The 18,457-nt window shown below is 34.5% G+C and overlaps 1 protein-coding gene across 4 annotated transcripts in view; it reads right to left on the reverse strand.

The window, feature by feature from the left end:
- The window catches only part of LOC121426623 (solute carrier organic anion transporter family member 4A1-like), an 87,267-nt gene that overhangs the window by 18,852 nt on the left and 49,958 nt on the right, over positions 1 to 18,457 (reverse strand). For all 4 annotated transcript variants that reach the window (XM_041622986.1, XM_041622994.1, XM_041623003.1 and 1 more), the window contains one exon: positions 14,067 to 14,166. In XM_041622986.1, the coding sequence (XP_041478920.1) occupies positions 14,067 to 14,166 (100 nt within the window). The remainder of the gene's footprint in view (positions 1 to 14,066; positions 14,167 to 18,457) is intronic.

Raw genomic sequence — 18,457 nt, forward strand, 5'->3', positions numbered from 1 at the left:
CTCCCACTCTCTCTCTCTCTCTCTTCGTCATATTCTACAGACCATTTCTCCCATTCAGAGTTCACTGTAATTTTTACCCGTACAAAGAACGTCATACATCTGGTGGGCCAACTATAAAAAACAGATGCGTTGCAATTATAAATCCACTACCAATCTTTGCTGATGTCTTTGGCATTAGCCGATAATCACCGCAAATTTGGTGCAGATGGCCCATCTTTTGAGGGTTTCTCTCTCACCTTTCCAGAGGTCAGTTCACACATATGCTTTTAAGAAATTTAAGAATTTTGTTTCTTCAAAAGTTTAGGCTATAGTCATAATAAGTATTTAACATAATAAATATATAGTAGGCTCTTGAATACTAAGCCATGTTTGATCTTCCATCAACTTGGCATTGACCTGGCATTGCTATGATGCTGAGCAGTTTAAACGCAACATATGTGAACAGCACTTATGAGAGACTTTCAATGCGAGGTGTGAATGGACATCATGACATAAGGGGGATTCACCAGAGCATTAGTTTCCTGAGAGAGTGGTGAACCTCTTTCACGTTGTGGATCAACAATGAGTACAACCGCTGATGTGTGGTGTCATATTGACAGCTGTCATTGGCAACCAGTCTTCATATCAGCTAGAGTGCTTTCTCTATGATGATACTATTTCCATTTTACTTTGGCAATTTGTTGTGAAAGAAGTCATTTCATAACCATGTCATTTTGAAATACAAACCTTAAATGTTCAATTTATAAAGTAGTACCAATAACACAACAAATCGATCATACTTAAGGAGGGGGGGGGGGCTACTGGTACTTCTTTTGAATTAACACAAGGGAATTTGGCAAGTTCAATAATCTGTTATTGATTCAGGAGTACAAAATTCTGGTTGAATCATTAAAAGGAAAATGATTCTATCAATGGCAACCCAAAGAGGAATAAATGATACTGGAGAATCTAATGCCAATACATGTATCCAAGAAAGCGAATCAGAGTTAACAAAAATGCTCTATCTGTGAATAGTTTATTGAAATTAATGTTTTCCATATTTCATTCTTTCAATATCTAACTTAGATCTACCATTTAAACAAATACCACATTCCCCTAAAGTATACACTCACTTAATCACCAACTTGAGCCTCTTGACCCCTTTTTACACAGGGTCATTAAGAGTTTGGTGTACTATTGACCATTCTTTAATACTTTCCCAGAGATTAGGGTGGGAAAGTGAGCAATAGATATATGTCATTTTGGTAAATTTGATGTGACAGTGATGGGGTAAGGATATAATGAGAGGAGGGGAGGTTACAAATAAGACGGCCAGAGGGGAAACAGAGAAGAGTGGAATATGTAAGGAAGTGGGGGGGGGGGGGGGTGGTGCAATAGAAGTAGAGAAATTGAAGTACTAGTAGCAGCTGCAGTAGTAGTTACAATAGCGCAGCAGAAGCAAGTACAAATTGTATTTTATAGTACTTCAGAGTACTCTGCTTTCATACTTGCAAAATGCCACATGGTGGATGTTTCATAAGTTACAATCCATTTTAAGAATGACTGGTGATCCTTTCTTGGGGAGCAAAATCAACACCATTTCAAAATTGGGGTATATCACTTACCAAAAGCAAGGGTAAGCAGACGTGCTTTACAAAACAGCCCCTGCATTATTTTCTGAACGGATTGGTGTTAATTAAAAGAACACCTAACGAGCTCATGTGTACTCATCACCTCAAGAAGACGTAGCTGTTCCTAATTGGACAGGTGGGATACACTTTATTACATTTTATCTTCCTTCAAGATATAGGAAGTAATTGCCATTTAATGACCCGCTAATGACATAAGCATGTTCAGTATACTGTGCTGCTACCACAAGTGATTTATCACTGTTAAACAAACAGAAATACATAATGCAGACCTTGATGCCTGTCCACAAAATATTAGGAATGAATGAGGAAAAAATAGCACCCAACATACTAGTTTGTATATAAATTACTAAAAAAAATAGGAAGAAACTACCGACAAAAAGTAAAAAAATTGTCAACATACAGATTATTTCCTCAAAAGTCAGAACAGTTTGAGAGGTCTACAATGAGAGCTTCGAGACTTTTTTTTTTCGTTTGCATGCAGTGGAAACTCCTTGCATATCATACAATAAAAATCAAGGCTCTGTGAGACATGAATGTCCTTCGTTATGAAAAGTGTCCTTACATTGCTAGTTTTTATTGTATTCTTTAAATTTAAAACATGAATACAAATTTATGAAAATTAGGGTGGGGGGGGGGCAAACCTTAAAAATTTCAGGTTGTTTTGCACCAGACAATCTGCTTAATATGGAAGACAAAACATTTTTTTATGCTTAAGTGGAGACGTACGGACATCTGGAGACAAAGAAATGAAAGACAAAATCATTTTCAGGAAATACATCCCAATGTGCATCCCAAAGACAAAGAAAAAGAAAAAAATTGAGCCAAATTTAATAAAAAAAAGATGTTCTTGAGTTCATCATCAAACAAATTTAGGAAATTATCTCATATCATGTTTTACTCTCGCCATTTTAGAATTACCCAATGGGGTCTTATAATTTCATTTCCATTCAAATCAGAGAATGTTTTCCACAGGGTAATCATGACCCATTTCTGAGATAATTAATACCAGAGCCAACTCTTCTGTCTCTAAAGCATTTTGGGAGCAAGGAAGTTCATTTTAGGTGCACATTTTTTGCTGATAAGATGATAGGAATATTCACTTGAAAATGTTATTATGATTTATAAAAAATATTCACTCATGGAATAAAAACAAATATAGAGTAAGTTTGCTTGCCTAGGGAATAGAAACCCATTTTCTGTACATTGGCATGATACATTTCACAAACACAAGTATCATGATCCAACCACATCCATATTATACTATGACATAACAGGATGGCATAGATGAAATATAATAAAGCTTCCTCAAATAAGGTATGTATTACAAATTGCACCAAGGAAGACACTTAACTTTAACCCAGTATCTCAAAAATAAATTACAAGGAAAAGGATCATAAAAAGATAATTGTTCCCTCATGTGCGCTTTTTTTACCACATTGTCTACTTCAATGTTCTATTTCTTTTTTTTTGTAAATGTCAAAGAAAATATTTCTAAGAAACAAGAAAATGCCATTTTGAAATTGAGGATGCTACATTTACCCCCAAAGATGAATGTAATTTGGAAATTCCCGACCCAACTATGATATTCATGATTTTGAATTACCGATTGACTTTAAACTTTGAAAATGTGATTTACCAAATCTTGATAAGACTTTCAGCAAAGAATTAAACACGAGTGCACAGTCTAAATTGTACAAACTCAAAACAAATCTATGTATCAGCTGCGGTTCGTAACTGATAAGCACTGGACTCAGATAAAAACCTAAAAGATTTAAATTTAAATCTTGAAGATATAAATATATATATATATATTATTATAAAGTTAATAAAATCTTAAGGAGTCAAATTAAATAAAGATTTTCAATGGTCACAACCACAGCTGATCTGTATTTATTCAAAATTCCTGTTGAGTGTACCAAGCTGGACTGTTGCCCTTTCAAGATATCTTCATTAGACAGTACGGAGAGGGCATGACTGAGTGACCGGATTGACCTTTGCAGTAATTAGACAAAGTCTGACAGACCCTTAATGATGCCGGTAATTACCACCAGGAAATACAAATGTCAATCTCAAATGTCACAACCTTCTGAAGGTAAGCTGATAAGAATGACATGATAGAAAGGTGTGACTTGTAGTTGCTGTGAATGAAAAGAATATTTTTTGGTAAACAAGACAGATTTACACTACGGAGGTAGTCCAAACTGATGTGAAATTAGTTTTAATAAAATTTGAATGGAGGTTTGATAACAATCTGTCAAAGAAGAAAGAAACTTTCCATTTTCAAAATTTTTATTTTGTGACAAAGTGATCAACTAACCTTTTCTTTAAAGTTACTCCAGTTCCCTACTTCAAGCCCACCCACTGACAGCTAACCATTCTGTGTGACCCAGGAATTATAGACCTACATAATTATGCTGGCCAACTTTAACTGGACACAATGCATGTCTGAATTAGAAAGCAGGGCACTACAGTGACATTTAGAATTATGAAGGATATCTCCCTCATTTATTCTTTTATTTCTTATTGTATTTTTTTTTACAAATGTGCAGTTCTACAGAATCATCTTCCAATTTTTGGTATTTTTTCTTTCATTTTTTAGAAAATTTATGAAATGTAACATGCTTATTTTGTGACAAACATTTCCCTTTAGTGTAACCATGGTTTAAAATAAACATCTTTGAAAAACATGCTTTCTTGGATGAAAAAAAAGGAGCTGATTGAAAGCAGCACAATACAATTAAAGACACCTAACCTTGAACTGGGATAGTAAGTTCTCAGCTTTGATGAACATCTTATTAGTAAAACATGGAGGAGAGAGCTCTACATCTGGGATCCAGATTGATCAAGAACTCTTTTCTCCTTGTAACCTTGGAAGAGAGATTGGAAGAGATCTTGAACTGTCGGGTGAGTGGTGGAAATTCACAACATTCCCACAGCTTGTTCTTCAGTGTTTTATTTATTTATTTTTTCTTAGATACATTTGTACTTTATAAAGGAAATAAGAATAAGGATGTTAAGAGATGGTTAGCGATTAGGTATAGATTTTTATGGGATGACTAAGTTGGATGATATGAGCAACATATAGTGAAGAGGAAAAGTAACATCTTCACATATTTTCTAAATTCACAAATTTTCTTCAGGAATAAATGATATTGTGCCCAATTTACTGTCATCATGTTAAGATAGACCAGAGATTCATGGCAACAATTCCATGGATTGACAAACACCCCTGGTACTACATGTTGTTGATTTTTATGTCAGATGGAATTTCCATACTTCCTGCAATTGGCAGGGTTTATTTCATGCACTTACACTTGCTAAAATAAAACAGCCAAATGTAAGAAAGTACTTAAGAAAGTGGTAACAATTTCCATATTTTTCAAATATAAAAACAAATATCAATCTAAAAAACACATTTTTCAGCAGTATTTACTAAGTAAATTCATAACAGCTACAGATTTCATTTCCTTTTATTTAATTTAATTGGAACAGTTACAAATCAATTGCACCATGAGTTGAAGTGTCTTTTGTGAACATTAAGATGGCAATTGAAATAATTTTAGGAATTATTTTACTGGACAAGCCAAAAGATCTTATGAATAAAAAATCCAGACTTGGGCCTTTATTTCCTTCCTTTGTAAAGGTTAACACATAAATCATTCACTTTTATAAGTCTTTGGATTGCTCACATTACTGGTAAGTGCCTACTCATCTTGAAAAATCTCTCTCCTTTTTTAGGTCACATGCAAGTTTGAGAAAACCATCTCTGAATCAAGCCAACAATACTAAAGCATTTTCAGACAAATGCAACTTGCATTATTCTAAAATCAGGTTTGTCATACTACAAGATTTTTTTAGAATTATTATTTTTAAAATTTAATATCATTTTTATATTAGTATGTCAACTTTTTCACTATTTGCCTTTTATGAGTGACTTATTTGCCAATTTCTTTTCATATTGTATTGTATTGCAATAAATGTTTACTATACTCATTTCAAAGTTCAAATATTGTCCTATTCATTTGTCTTTAGTGTTTATCATATACTCTTCTTCATGTACTACCAGTTGAGGACAAATCTTTGAGAGGTATGAATGCAGAATATAGGTCTATACAATGATATGAGCTATATGTTGCATTTTCACATGATGTGCTGACCAGAGTCACAGAAACAAGTCAGCATTAGTGATGACGGTTGAGCATAGCAGGGGACTGGTTAAGAGACCCGTGTGAAAGCTCTCCGAGTCCACAAACCAAAATTTCATCATTCTTTCCTTCCTTGTAGACACAAAAGGAGTGAGTGGACAGACACTGTAAGAATGAATCCTGAATATGACAAGAATTATCTCATTGAGATGATTGGATTGAAGGATACAGCTTTGTTAGATCCCTTCCCATCCAATGAGGTGATTTCACACCCACCCAACCATGGAAAAATACCTGGTATTTTCTTAATGGGGACTCCACCCATTTCACAAATTACCAGGCATTTTGCCAGAGTGGCATGAAAGTATTCCCATAGAAGAAAGATAATGGCAAATTAGTAGGTACTATTTGAAATTATGAGAATTTTTGCAGTGATCTCCCCAAATGAGCAAAAAAAAGAGGCATGGGTGATATTCCAGTGTGAAGGTAAACAACGAGATCCTTTATTGAAGACAAAGTGAATATGTTCATTAATTGTATATTAATGTAAGAGTCTTGATGTGGATTTTTATACCAGAGAGAACTTCATCAGTAATTTGAGCCCCAAACATTTTTTTTTATATCAATTCATGTTGCTGTTTTTTGCAAATATGGCAGGTGTGAATATACCAAGGTCCATTCATTCATCAAAGGTTGTCTCATCTGACACTTCCATTTTCTGATAGCACACTGGTTTACTTTTCACACTTTCTTTTGTCACCGACCTCCTTTTCTTAACTCCACATTATCCTATTAATCCTAGACTATCTATTTTGCTTTTCACCCTTACTATTCTTGGCCCTGGACAATCTTCTGCAACAGGTTTGCTTCTACCGCAATGGGTGTGTTAACCCTGTTTTTAGAAGGGTCAGACAGTCTCACACCTCATTTGTAGGATCAAATATTTCTCAAGATATCCATATAGACAATAAACTTAGAGCAATTGAATTTTAAAAAATATTTCTAAAAAAATATATTATGTTTGGGGCGCTTTGTTGAATGACTATGGAAATCTAAAAATTTAAGAAGTGTAAATGTCTCTAAAGCTTCATACTTTCATCACATCTCCAAAATAAGAGGAAATTTTCTCATTGTCTCTGACATCCTTAGTAATTTTTTTTTGTCACACCGATCCTTCCTCAACTTCTTATATGACTATCTAGAGACTCTCGTTTGGGTTCATTACTAAAATCAGTTATTACCCCATGGCAACGGCAGAGATAGGGCAGTGAACCTGGGCTATGTTCTAGCTCTGTTTTAATTTTGATTTGTGGTAAAGGAATAAGCTATAAAAATATTTGAGACTGGGGAACTTGTCAGATTACAGTAGGCAATTTGTGTATTGAATATGTGGTATTGACTACAGGGAAGAGGGGAAGTGCTTCATGTACGGTAGAAATAATTAATTTCTTTCCCCAAAAATGCATTTTGTCATCAGTGGGGCAAAAAAGAGGCAGTTGCAAAGGGAAAGAAAATATACAGAAACACAAAGGAAGTTTTAAGAGAAATATTGTGAGCACATTTATGGAGGGATATTTGGTGAATATGGAAAATATGAAGACCCCCCCAAAAAAAAAAAATACAAGTAGCAAAATTCACTCAACAAAATCAAGGGCTTGCAGCTTATCAAATAATACCAAAAATCTATGACATTCCTTAGATTTTGACGAAAACCAATTTTCAGATAAATTATTGGATGGAAATACCCACATATTAACAAACTATATGAACAAATACTATAAGTAATTATCCTTTTTAATCACAATACAAAAGATATATTTTTAAAGCAGGATTCCGAAGATTCTTTTTAATATAAATCCCAAGAAAGAAAACAACATCTAGAAGCTAAATTTTCCAGCTATATGGACTTGAAATAAATAAAAAAACAAAACTAAATCACAATCCATTTCAAGTAAAGCAAGAAGAGTGAAAAAAAGAATCCAAGCCCAACACCATCATCTGGGCTTCTGATCCAATATCTATGAATGCATCTTAAGAGGAAACCCCTAGAAATATGATATCTGAGTTTGTATTTCTGAAAATTTATCTTAGGGTTTTCTCTGCACTTTCGTGTAATTACATTCAGGGTATCATTACTCATTCTACGCACATCTGTTATGAATGTTGAACGGCGATGAATGCAGGGCTGAGAAAGGCAGATAAAGTATAACATATTCGAAGCACATGGGAATCATGCTTCACGATCTCAAGAGATAAACATGAAAAGTGTGCATTATATTTTGTAAAGAGTATCTTTAAGGATGCGGATCAAGGTCACCCAAAAAGTATAAAAAGAAAAGATTGTCACTTCAATAAACCATTTCTCTATTAACCCCCCCCCCATTGGTCTATACCTCTTTGAATAATCCCTTGTCCCTTCCTTTCATTTATTTCTATCTCTTGGGACACTACTATTATCAGTCCCCTATTCACTTCTCTGTAATAATAATGTAATAGTATATTTCATCCAAAAAGTATGACCCCACCCCTCTCTTTCTCTCTCTCTCAATGTGCCCCAAGTCCATAGCAATATCAATATTGCATTATTTTTGCAACATGCCATTGCTAACAAAAAAAAGATGAACTATTGAATATTTCAACCAATTTTGCAACAGAGTGTACTTCCAAAATTGAAAAACAAAAATTTTATTGAATTTGAAGTTGGTATTATTTGCCTGTCAAAAAGTATTTAATCAAATCTGTTGTGTTCCATATCATTTTGACACAGTATGTATAAAGTGATTGTACACGGCCTTTTAAACCCCTTTTTCCTCATTCTATCTTCACTTCTCATTTTTTCCTCATCAATAATATTCAAATTCACTCAAATTAGATTAGACAGGTATAATACGGATTATGAACACCACTTATTTCTTGAATTACATGAATTTGAAGTATCACAATAACCAATCAAAACACAAAACCAAAATTAAGGCTTTGATCCATATTGAAAATAACAGAAATCCCTCATACAAGCTTTGTTTGAGGAAAGCATCAATCAGAGATATTATGAAGAGAAATACAGGGGATCAGAGATTTTGCAACATAAAAGACCAAAATGCTGTGAATTGAGCTAATATCCCCAACGATTCCTTCAATTAATATGAAACATGCCACCCTTCCATTATATATATTGAAGATTCTGAGAGAAACTGAAAATTAGAATTAGATCATAGGGTGAGGAAAAGAGATAGCTTGAGCCAGAAAGAAAGTCAAGCTATAGTGTCTAGCCTTTCAGGAAACCAGAGTTCAAGAAGACGTGAGAGATTGTGAAGACTTCTGATCGAGGCCCAATCCTGTTTCAAACTCTAAATTTAGAGGTCATTAAACGGTTATTTATTGTTTTCTACAATCATTCAATAAATTATTTCTAGTTCCAGTTCAGCTGAATTGAAAAAAGAAAAAAATTGATTCGTATTTTATTGTTCATATTAAAATCTGAATACAGATACTCCTAAATAATCATTTTGCCCAATTGATTGTGGGACTGGCATCCACTGTCTACCTCCAGATCGACGTAGTTCTATCCCCTTAACTGTTGAATACCAAACAGGTTAGCGGCAACATCTATCTTTTAATATCTTTTGGTCTGGGTGGCAGGAGGGGCTTAAACACCTGACCTCCTAATTGTGAGATGGGTGCTTTACGAACAGAGCCAACACACCGGCTTTTGTTTCTGTAGAAATAGCCCCGTAAACATATTTCTATGATCTAATTGCACTTCTACATCAATAAAAAACAATGTTCTGTCAAAATTCAGTCATGGAGACATCGAGACTGATTTTCCTTCATTTATCAATTCACATATCATCAACTACTTCACTGAAAGTGACAAAATAAAAGGAGAGAGAAAAAGCAATATAAGAGACAGACTTGTCTGATGGCACTTGCGAGAATGCCTTCATTTTTTTAGAACAGGAATACTATCTTCCGCTTGACCCACTTAAAATCAATTCATAATATTTGATTAGATAGTGGTTCAGTCAGCTATGATTTGCCTGGATACATGTCCGCTAGTCAGCGGGAGCTTGGAAGGTATTCAACTCTTGAGGAAGAATTGAGTTATTAGATGGAGGAAGAGAGAGAAATTGGGCATCAGGGATTTAAAATGGAGTCTGGGAAATGACAAAAAGGAAATGGAAAAGAAAAACTGAGCAGAAGAGGGACAAGAACTCATAAAGGTGCAAGAATGAAAGTAAATACAGCACTGTGCATGAAAAAAAAATCTGTGCTTACTTTGATCAAAATAATGCCTATGAAAATAAAATCATTAAAAAGAATTAAAAGAACAAAAGAATGACAGAATTAATGAAAATGATTGAATCTATCATCTTCGTTAAAGAAGATATTTTAATTAAAACGAATTAAGCAAAAGCTCTTCATAATTATGCAAAGTTGGAGGGGATAATGCCTTATAGATCAAGAAAAATAAACATTTATGATGATATTTATTTATTACTATGAGATGAAATTAAAATCATTTAAAATACACCTACATTGTATATTTCACTGTGGTAAAACAAATTCTTTTGAAATGACTACAACTTATGAGACACCTCACTCTAACTAACCCATCATAAAGATTATCCACATCTACAAACTGACCGCGGAAGCAGATGAGGATCTCTCTCTCTCACTTTTCTGACCACATCCAGGGGGACAAATAGTCCATGAACCAGCTCAACATGTGAATGACCAAGGAAAATATTATTGTGAGAGATTGGATCATTAATTTAGGACAATTCCCCCTGAGCATCTCTCTGAGCATCTCTCTGGTAATATTAAAGCCCGCAAAATGATTTGAGACATTAAAATGAAATGCATATATTGGGATCAGGCAAAAATTACAAACCAAAAGTTTATTTCTTTGTAAAATTTAGCACAACAAAACAGAACCACATTGAAGTAAAAATAGACACAAAAAGGAAAACAATGTTTATATAAAAATAATTTCCAAAAATAACAAAACAAAACAAACTTTGTAAAAGAAAACTAGAAAGAACAATATAGGAGTAAGAAATAAACATAATGTTTGACATAAACTTGAACCTAATGTAATTCATATAATATAATAATCAATGATATCATGAGCCATTTAAAAGTATTTTCTTTTAATTATTTCAGTCAAAATCCTTTTATTTTTCAAACACAAGTACATTTTGTTTAAGGCACTCAAGAACCCGAATAGGTGAGATGCAATCAGGAAATTATGGAAATATGTCAAAATGAGAGCCAAACAAGATATGATGCAAGTTTGGAGTGATAACTTTTAAAATTTTTCTTGGCATTAGTTTTATCATGGGTATGATGATAGATACCAAGCCTTCACACCTTAATCTAATTAAGCTAAAATGCAATAAAACCTCACCTGTTTGATCAATCACAGTGAATGATAGCTTTTAGGGGTCATTCCAACGCAAAATTAGGGTTTGGCATAGAAGGTCCTTAACCTCTTTCATTAGCGGTGTTTTTGCATGTTGCCAATTTTAATTTATCTTGCATCTTAATACTTCCTTTCTGTAATTGTTTTCATGTCATCGAGTTAAGCTTCCACTGTCTGTGTATCATTAAGTCTAATTTTCAAGCAGATGAATTAGTAAATACTGATGGAATTGAAGTAGAACTATGAAAAAAAAATCTAAATACACCGTAAAATATTTTTAAAACAATTTTAAAAAATTCATTCTAGTGATTCAAATCAACTACTACAGCTACGACTGCTGCTACTACTGCTACTACTACTACTACTACTAAAAATACTACTTAAAGCAGCAGTTGTAGTAGCAGCAGTAGTAGTAGTAGTAGTAGTAGTAGTAGTAGTAGTAGTAGCAGTAGTAGTAGTAGCAGCAGCATTAGCAGTGGTAGCAGTAGTAGCAGTAGTAGCAGTAGTAGCAGTAGTAGCAGTAGTAGCAGTAGTAGCAGTAGTAGCAGTAGTAGCAGTAGTAGCAGAAGTAGCAGTAGTAGCAGTAGTAGCAGTAGTAGCAGTAGTAGCAGTAGTAGCAGTAGTAGCAGTAGTAGCAGTAGTAGCAGTAGTAGCAGTAGTAGCAGTAGTAGCAGTAGTAGCAGTAGTAGCAGTAGTAGCAGTAGTAGCAGTAGTAGCAGTAGTAGCAGTAGTAGCAGTAGTAGCAGTAGTAGCAGTAGTAGCAGTAGTAGCAGTAGTAGCAGTAGTAGCAGTAGTAGCAGTAGTAGCAGTAGTAGCAGTAGTAGCAGTAGTAGCAGTAGTAGCAGTAGTAGCAGTAGTAGCAGTAGTAGCAGTAGTAGCAGTAGTAGCAGTAGTAGCAGTAGTAGCAGTAGTAGCAGTAGTAGCAGTAGTAGCAGTAGTAGCAGTAGTAGCAGTAGTAGCAGTAGTAGCAGTAGTAGCAGTAGTAGCAGTAGTAGCAGTAGTAGCAGTAGTAGCAGTAGTAGTAGTAGTAGTAGTAGTAGTAGTAGTAGTAGTAGTAGTAGTAGGGCAATTCCATAAAATAATCAACAACTTTTTTGTACGTCCGATCCCCATTTTTCTCAAGTCTTACTTAACTCTATAAACTGAGTAAGTCATGGACCCTTGAAAACATTACTGACTGCGAAACGAACTAGAAATCACAGACAGAAAATTTCATAAAATCCCCACATATAGGTCGGATGTTTAATATTTTATGGAATTGCCCAGTAGTAGTAATAGTAGTAGTAGTAGTAATAGAAATAGGATCAAGGAAGAGCAGTGATAGATAAAGTAACAAAAAAGCAGGTACAGTAGAACAGAAGCAGGAAAGGAAACAAACTATTTTCTTCTTTCTATAAAGAACAATTAGTTGAAGCACCACAAGTTTACAACCCATGAAACCATGGCAACCAAGTAACGGTAACATTCCTTCTTTAATACACATGTTTCTTGTTTACTATGTGTTGCCTCCGGCTATGTACTAATCTCATTAATGAGAATCAGAGTTTGGTCCAGTGCCAATCACCAGCCCACTATCCCACAAACCACCAGGTACTATGTTACTATGACAACATGTTGACACAAACGGTATCAGAGGTAACCGAGTGGAGTGTTTCCGTGCAGGTAGGCACTGGTGACCAGGCTCGGAAAGCTTTGGAGAGAGCGAGTTTCCTGAAGGGCATTTCATCAAGAGTTTTGACAGTGATATTCATTGACTAATTTGCTCTCGGCCAATCAAAAAAAGGATTGCCAGTAGCTTATAACATCTTTCAGTGAAAATCACTTACAGAAGTTACCATGAAACACTCCCCAGGTTGACGAGATGGTGCATGATGCACTAATGGAGAAGGGATCAGTGGTGAGAATGAGCAAGTAGAAGGTCTCGTTTGTAAACAAATGCATGAAAATATCAGCATGACATTTACAGGAGTCTCTGGTCCATTTATAGACATTGATCTTGAAACTCTTAATACGTCATTCACGTGAAGAAGTCTTTCCTCCATTTTTTTCTAAAACAAAAACATGATCAAGACACTGTTTTACACAGATCATGACAGCACAAGGGTTGGCAATCGATTGTAATATGACCAATAGGATTTGTTATTGAATAATATTGTTCAAATGACTGACCAGTAATCCAATCAGTATTTTTTTTTCATTAAAACATGCAATTGAATACCAACTTTTATGTGACTGGTTCCTGGAATAGACAGTGTGAGGATTTCAAAATTATATTTTTGTTTCAATTCATTTATCTAAATTTGATTTTTTATTCATTTTCATGAGATTTCTTTCCTGAAAACAGCTTGAAATAAAAAAAAAACAATCATGCTATGTTCCCACTGCTAAATGATAAAAAATCATACCCAATCAAGTTATTTGAGAGCTTGGTCGGTCTAGCTTGGCCAAGATAATGGGCGAGGGGTGTCAATCTACCATGATCAGCGTTGTCTGCATTGATCAACGCTGTGTTTACATTTACAAATATTTTGGGCATGTCAAGAATATTTGAATAACGAGCCAGATCAATTTCAGTCACCCTGATCAACTTATTGACAGCAATTACCATGCTTAGCAAGACCATCCATGCACAATATTGGCTTGATCAACCCTGATTGCTCTGACAGCAATAGGAACTTGTCACCAGGGATTACATAAATAAAACAAATTTGATGCCCTATCTATTGGTGTAACTGCCCAATTTATTGAACTAGGATATTCTTGTGCCCCTTTTAACTTGTCCTTTAATTAAAAGGTGTTCCCCTTCTGAAAAAAGAGACTTTGCCCTACACATATCAAAAGTTAAGGCTTGCAGAGTGTCATCTTTACCTTTCATGATCAACACCAAGATCTGTGTAGATGCTGAGGAACATCCCTCCAAGCACATAGCCAAAGGCAGGCCCAAGTAATGATGCTCCATTGAAGATTCCTACATAGAATATACAAATATAAACATCTATGATAATGCTATTTTGGCTGTTTACAAAAATTATTCTGGGACCCATTGCATATACAAGTAAAGTTACTATTAGGTAAATATACCATTCAAAGGCATGGTAACAATGATCAACAATCAAAATCAAGGATACCATGAATACCAATGGATGGTAAAGTTTACCATAATGGTAATTTTTATGCAATGGGGCTCCAAAATTGTCGCCTAAAGAGTTGCATTGGGCGTGTACTGACAAGTTGCCAATCCTGATACAAGTTGAAACTTTTGCTTGACTTGTATCAAGACTCTTATCCCCTAATAACCTCTTTCCCCTTTTTTTAACGGGAAAATAATAAAATGTAAAAAGGATTTTTAAAAAGAAAATCAGACAATTCATCCCAGAATAAATTATATATTGTGCATATTCATCTGCATAGGCCTTAGAACAAGAATCTTTTAACCAGACAGTCACCAACTGTAGTCACACATAACATTGCATTTACTACAATATAATGTAATTGGGTATATATATGGTAGTGTCTAATTATGATAAATATTTCAAGCGGAAAAAAAACCCAACAAAAGGTGTTCAATTTGCAATAAAATTGCTGACAAATTGGACATTTCGTTATTGAAATATGAATTATTTTCAATACTCTACAAGAAAACTGTCAACTCACACTTTAAAAAAGCCACTGAACAAACACTAATAATGAATGAATGCAATGAAATTGAAAGGAGAATACATTGTAAATGATGTCCTTGTGGTCTTTATTGCAGTAAATCAAGCAGATCAAAGTTTCATTCAAGTTTTGTTTGTATATAAATAACAGGGTATCCTTTTAGATCCGTTGCAGACAATGCATCTTTGGTTAGCCTCTGTTCGAGTGAAAACTTCCATGAAACCTAACCTAAGTTCTACCTCTGTTTTCACAACTATGCATTGTTTGAGGTATGATGGGAGGGCGTGCCCACTAACAACCGAACTCGAGATATTAGACAGTGCTGAAGAAACATTTGGTATAAGGTTTCCAACCGTCCAACCGCAGTTTTTCTTATGTCTCTTGAACAAGGACTAATTGTGGCAAAAGTTATGTAAACATAGGTTACATTTAAGTTATGCTTAGATTGTGAATTTACTGGGGCAAAAGACTATCTCACAGCAAATCATTTACATACAATGATATTCTTAAATTTTTGGCAAAAATTACCTGCCCCTTTTCCAATACATTATTACAAATTTACAATATGAAATTGTATATCTAAAAGCTGATATGGTGTGGATGATATGAAAAGAAAATGTGTTTCAGTGGATGCATTATGTAATTTTCACAAGAAAATTCTCTTTGTTCAGGGCCCAACCAAACTAAAGTAAAATAATTATAATACAAAAATATATAATAATAACTATATAAACATATTTTTCAAGTACAGATAAGACTACAAATTTTAGGAAATCATCTTTATTTACAGTTTTTAGATATCACAAACTTTGTTTGATAAAGATAAGTGTTCAAAGAGTCTAGCTTTTAACCTGTTCACCACTGAATACTGTGGTTCCCATATACTCTGTACAGGTATCACTTGGTTCAAGTTGGCAAGGATTAAAAGAAAACAAATACTAGCCTCAGAGTCAGATATTGGAAGGGGGAATAATTAGTGCTTGCCTACTTGGGCTGTTTTACCTACATGTAGATACGCCACTGTGTGTTGGTGGAACGATCTGCCCATGGAATGAAAGGGGATTAAAAACAATATGTTTGGAGGCAGTCATGAATAAACTGAATAACAACATTCCTTCATGTGGTGAATGTCTTCGTCACTGGCCCAGAAAGTTGACAAGGAGAATACATATTTACTTGTCGAGTGCTAGAAGATCAAATATCCATATCAAATGACAAATATCCAGCGTTGCCTTCATATGATTCCACCAAAACAGCTCTAATATCAACTCTCTAAAGTTTGCTAGATAAACATGAATCATTCACTTGTTAGCTTTGAATTACAGCATGAAAATGATCTGTGTCAAAGGGTAGTCCCTATTTCTTGCAATTCTATTTACAAAGTTTGAGAAATTATTTGTCTGTTATGTGATATATAGTTGCCCAACCCTAATAAGGGCATGCCCTATGTCTACTGCATTTCTAATATTTCTAATGACTATAAAAGTTTAGGGGATTTAATGGAAAAAGCATATCAGTATGCAATAAAAAAAATTGAAGAAAGAAAGGAAAATTGAAGATTGTTTGGATTTACAGTCGATGCCACTATAATATACATGCATAATAATAATAATAGAATAATGAAGATAATAATCATAATAATATGCATTCATATTGTGCTTTCTATCTTGATATAATCTTCATTAAGGTGCAAGGATTAATCAAGAATTCATTCAGTAAATAGACACCCAGACAAATCTAAACAAAAAAAGTATGGCATAACAACGAAAACAAAAACAAAGCAAAATTCTTCATGGACTATGCTTGTATCTCGATAGTTTCACTGATCATAATATTCCTTAGTTTAAGGCAAATGGGCTTCTTTCGGAGCTCCATCATGACATAAATATCTACCATCTCACAAGAAAAAAACCCAGAGAGCTGTATGTTCAGGAGGTGTTGAAGGAATAGGGAACAGAGCTTGAATTCATGTTACTTAATGTTTCAACTTGAAAATACATTCTTGCTGAATGATTTAATGGAACATGACGGTATCTTGAATAACATCATTGCTATGTATCTGTACAGCATTTAGAGATGAGTCGTTCTGATGTAATAAGCACTATATAAAGAGGAATATTATTATCGTTATCCTACTAGGTGTAGCTAGTATGTGGCAAAATTAATTCTAGATCCAACATAGCTAATACGGATTTCACATTAGATTTATTAATAAAATATGTGAGGTAGCTAGCAAAAAAACATTTGAACTTGTGGAGAGTGACAGGTTTTTCATTCCAATTTAAAATCCTCAATCCCCTGCCCCATCTTATCCCACTAAAATTGTTACCCCATCTCATGAAAGTGCCCCCACCCTCTGATGTACACCCCCAGACTGCCATAATATTTTGGCATTTAAATATCAAAATATGCAACCTTGATCAAAGATGTTCGTGATTTTACGTAATTACAGGAAGGGTGTAAACATTTGGCCTAGTTTGAAAGAAAATATGTTGAGATATCAAGTTTTGCAGGAGGAAATGTCACATTTTCGCAAATTGGAAAGAATCTTCTTTTAGATAACTTTCTGTCAGGCCTTGAGCACAGATCCACTTTGTAGAACTTTAAATGTATTCCAATGTGACATATAAATGTATGTATTTACAGTGCGGATGAGTTATTTTTTTATTGATGCTGTTAGAAATCAGACTGTTTACTTACATTTTATTGCATATTCTCAAATTCATGAATAGATTATGACAAAAGTTATAGAGATTTTCGATGTAAGGAAAATTTAATTCATTATACATTCAACAATTTTATCATGCTATACATTGAATGGTTATTCAATATGGAAAAACAAATCTTTCCAATACATTATGTTGAAAATTTAATAGCAATGCATGAGAAAATAATTTGAATTTTTTTTCATGATTTTGAGTTATTCCATGCTCTAATGTCTAAAACAAAGGAACGTCTTGGTTTTGTATCACTTTTCAGCCCAAGTTGCTTGAGTATGGAATGTGACCTTGATCTACAGAGAATCACTTCTGTTCAGGCTAGCTGAGATGATACATCATGAATGAATTACCCCCCCCCCCCCCTATTCTGAGCCACAATAGCTCTTTAACTGGCAAATTTTGTGGGTAATTCACTGAAGTCCGAAGTCATCTAAGGATCATAAACATACAAAATAGCCGGCTAATTTACATCTTCATTACAAATCATCCTGGCATTGTTCTGATCGGGATAACTTGTCAGATCCGAAATGGCGGGAGGGAAGGGCAAATCGTGCTTGAGTACGAAAAATGAGTTGTAAACATTGTCTTCATGGAGTAAAGTCAAGGTAACTAGCACAATAACAGTTCCAGATCATTTCCGTCATATGGATGGGTGGACATGACTGTCCATCAGGGTATCTGATCATCCCTGTCAGAGGACAGATCATCCACCATGTCTAGCCTTGGTCTGGCATCCCCACTGTGTTATCATGGTCAAACCCTGTCAGAGAGGGTGATATGGGGAAGCAATCAATGTCAGTACGAACTGTTGCAGTCAATGAATCATTCATCTATATCATCATGATGATGACCAGGATGAAGATGATGGTGGCAATGAAGATG

This window comes from Lytechinus variegatus, chromosome 1 (genome assembly GCF_018143015.1).
Source record: "Lytechinus variegatus isolate NC3 chromosome 1, Lvar_3.0, whole genome shotgun sequence".
In the NCBI taxonomy this organism is placed as follows: domain Eukaryota; kingdom Metazoa; phylum Echinodermata; class Echinoidea; order Temnopleuroida; family Toxopneustidae; genus Lytechinus; species Lytechinus variegatus.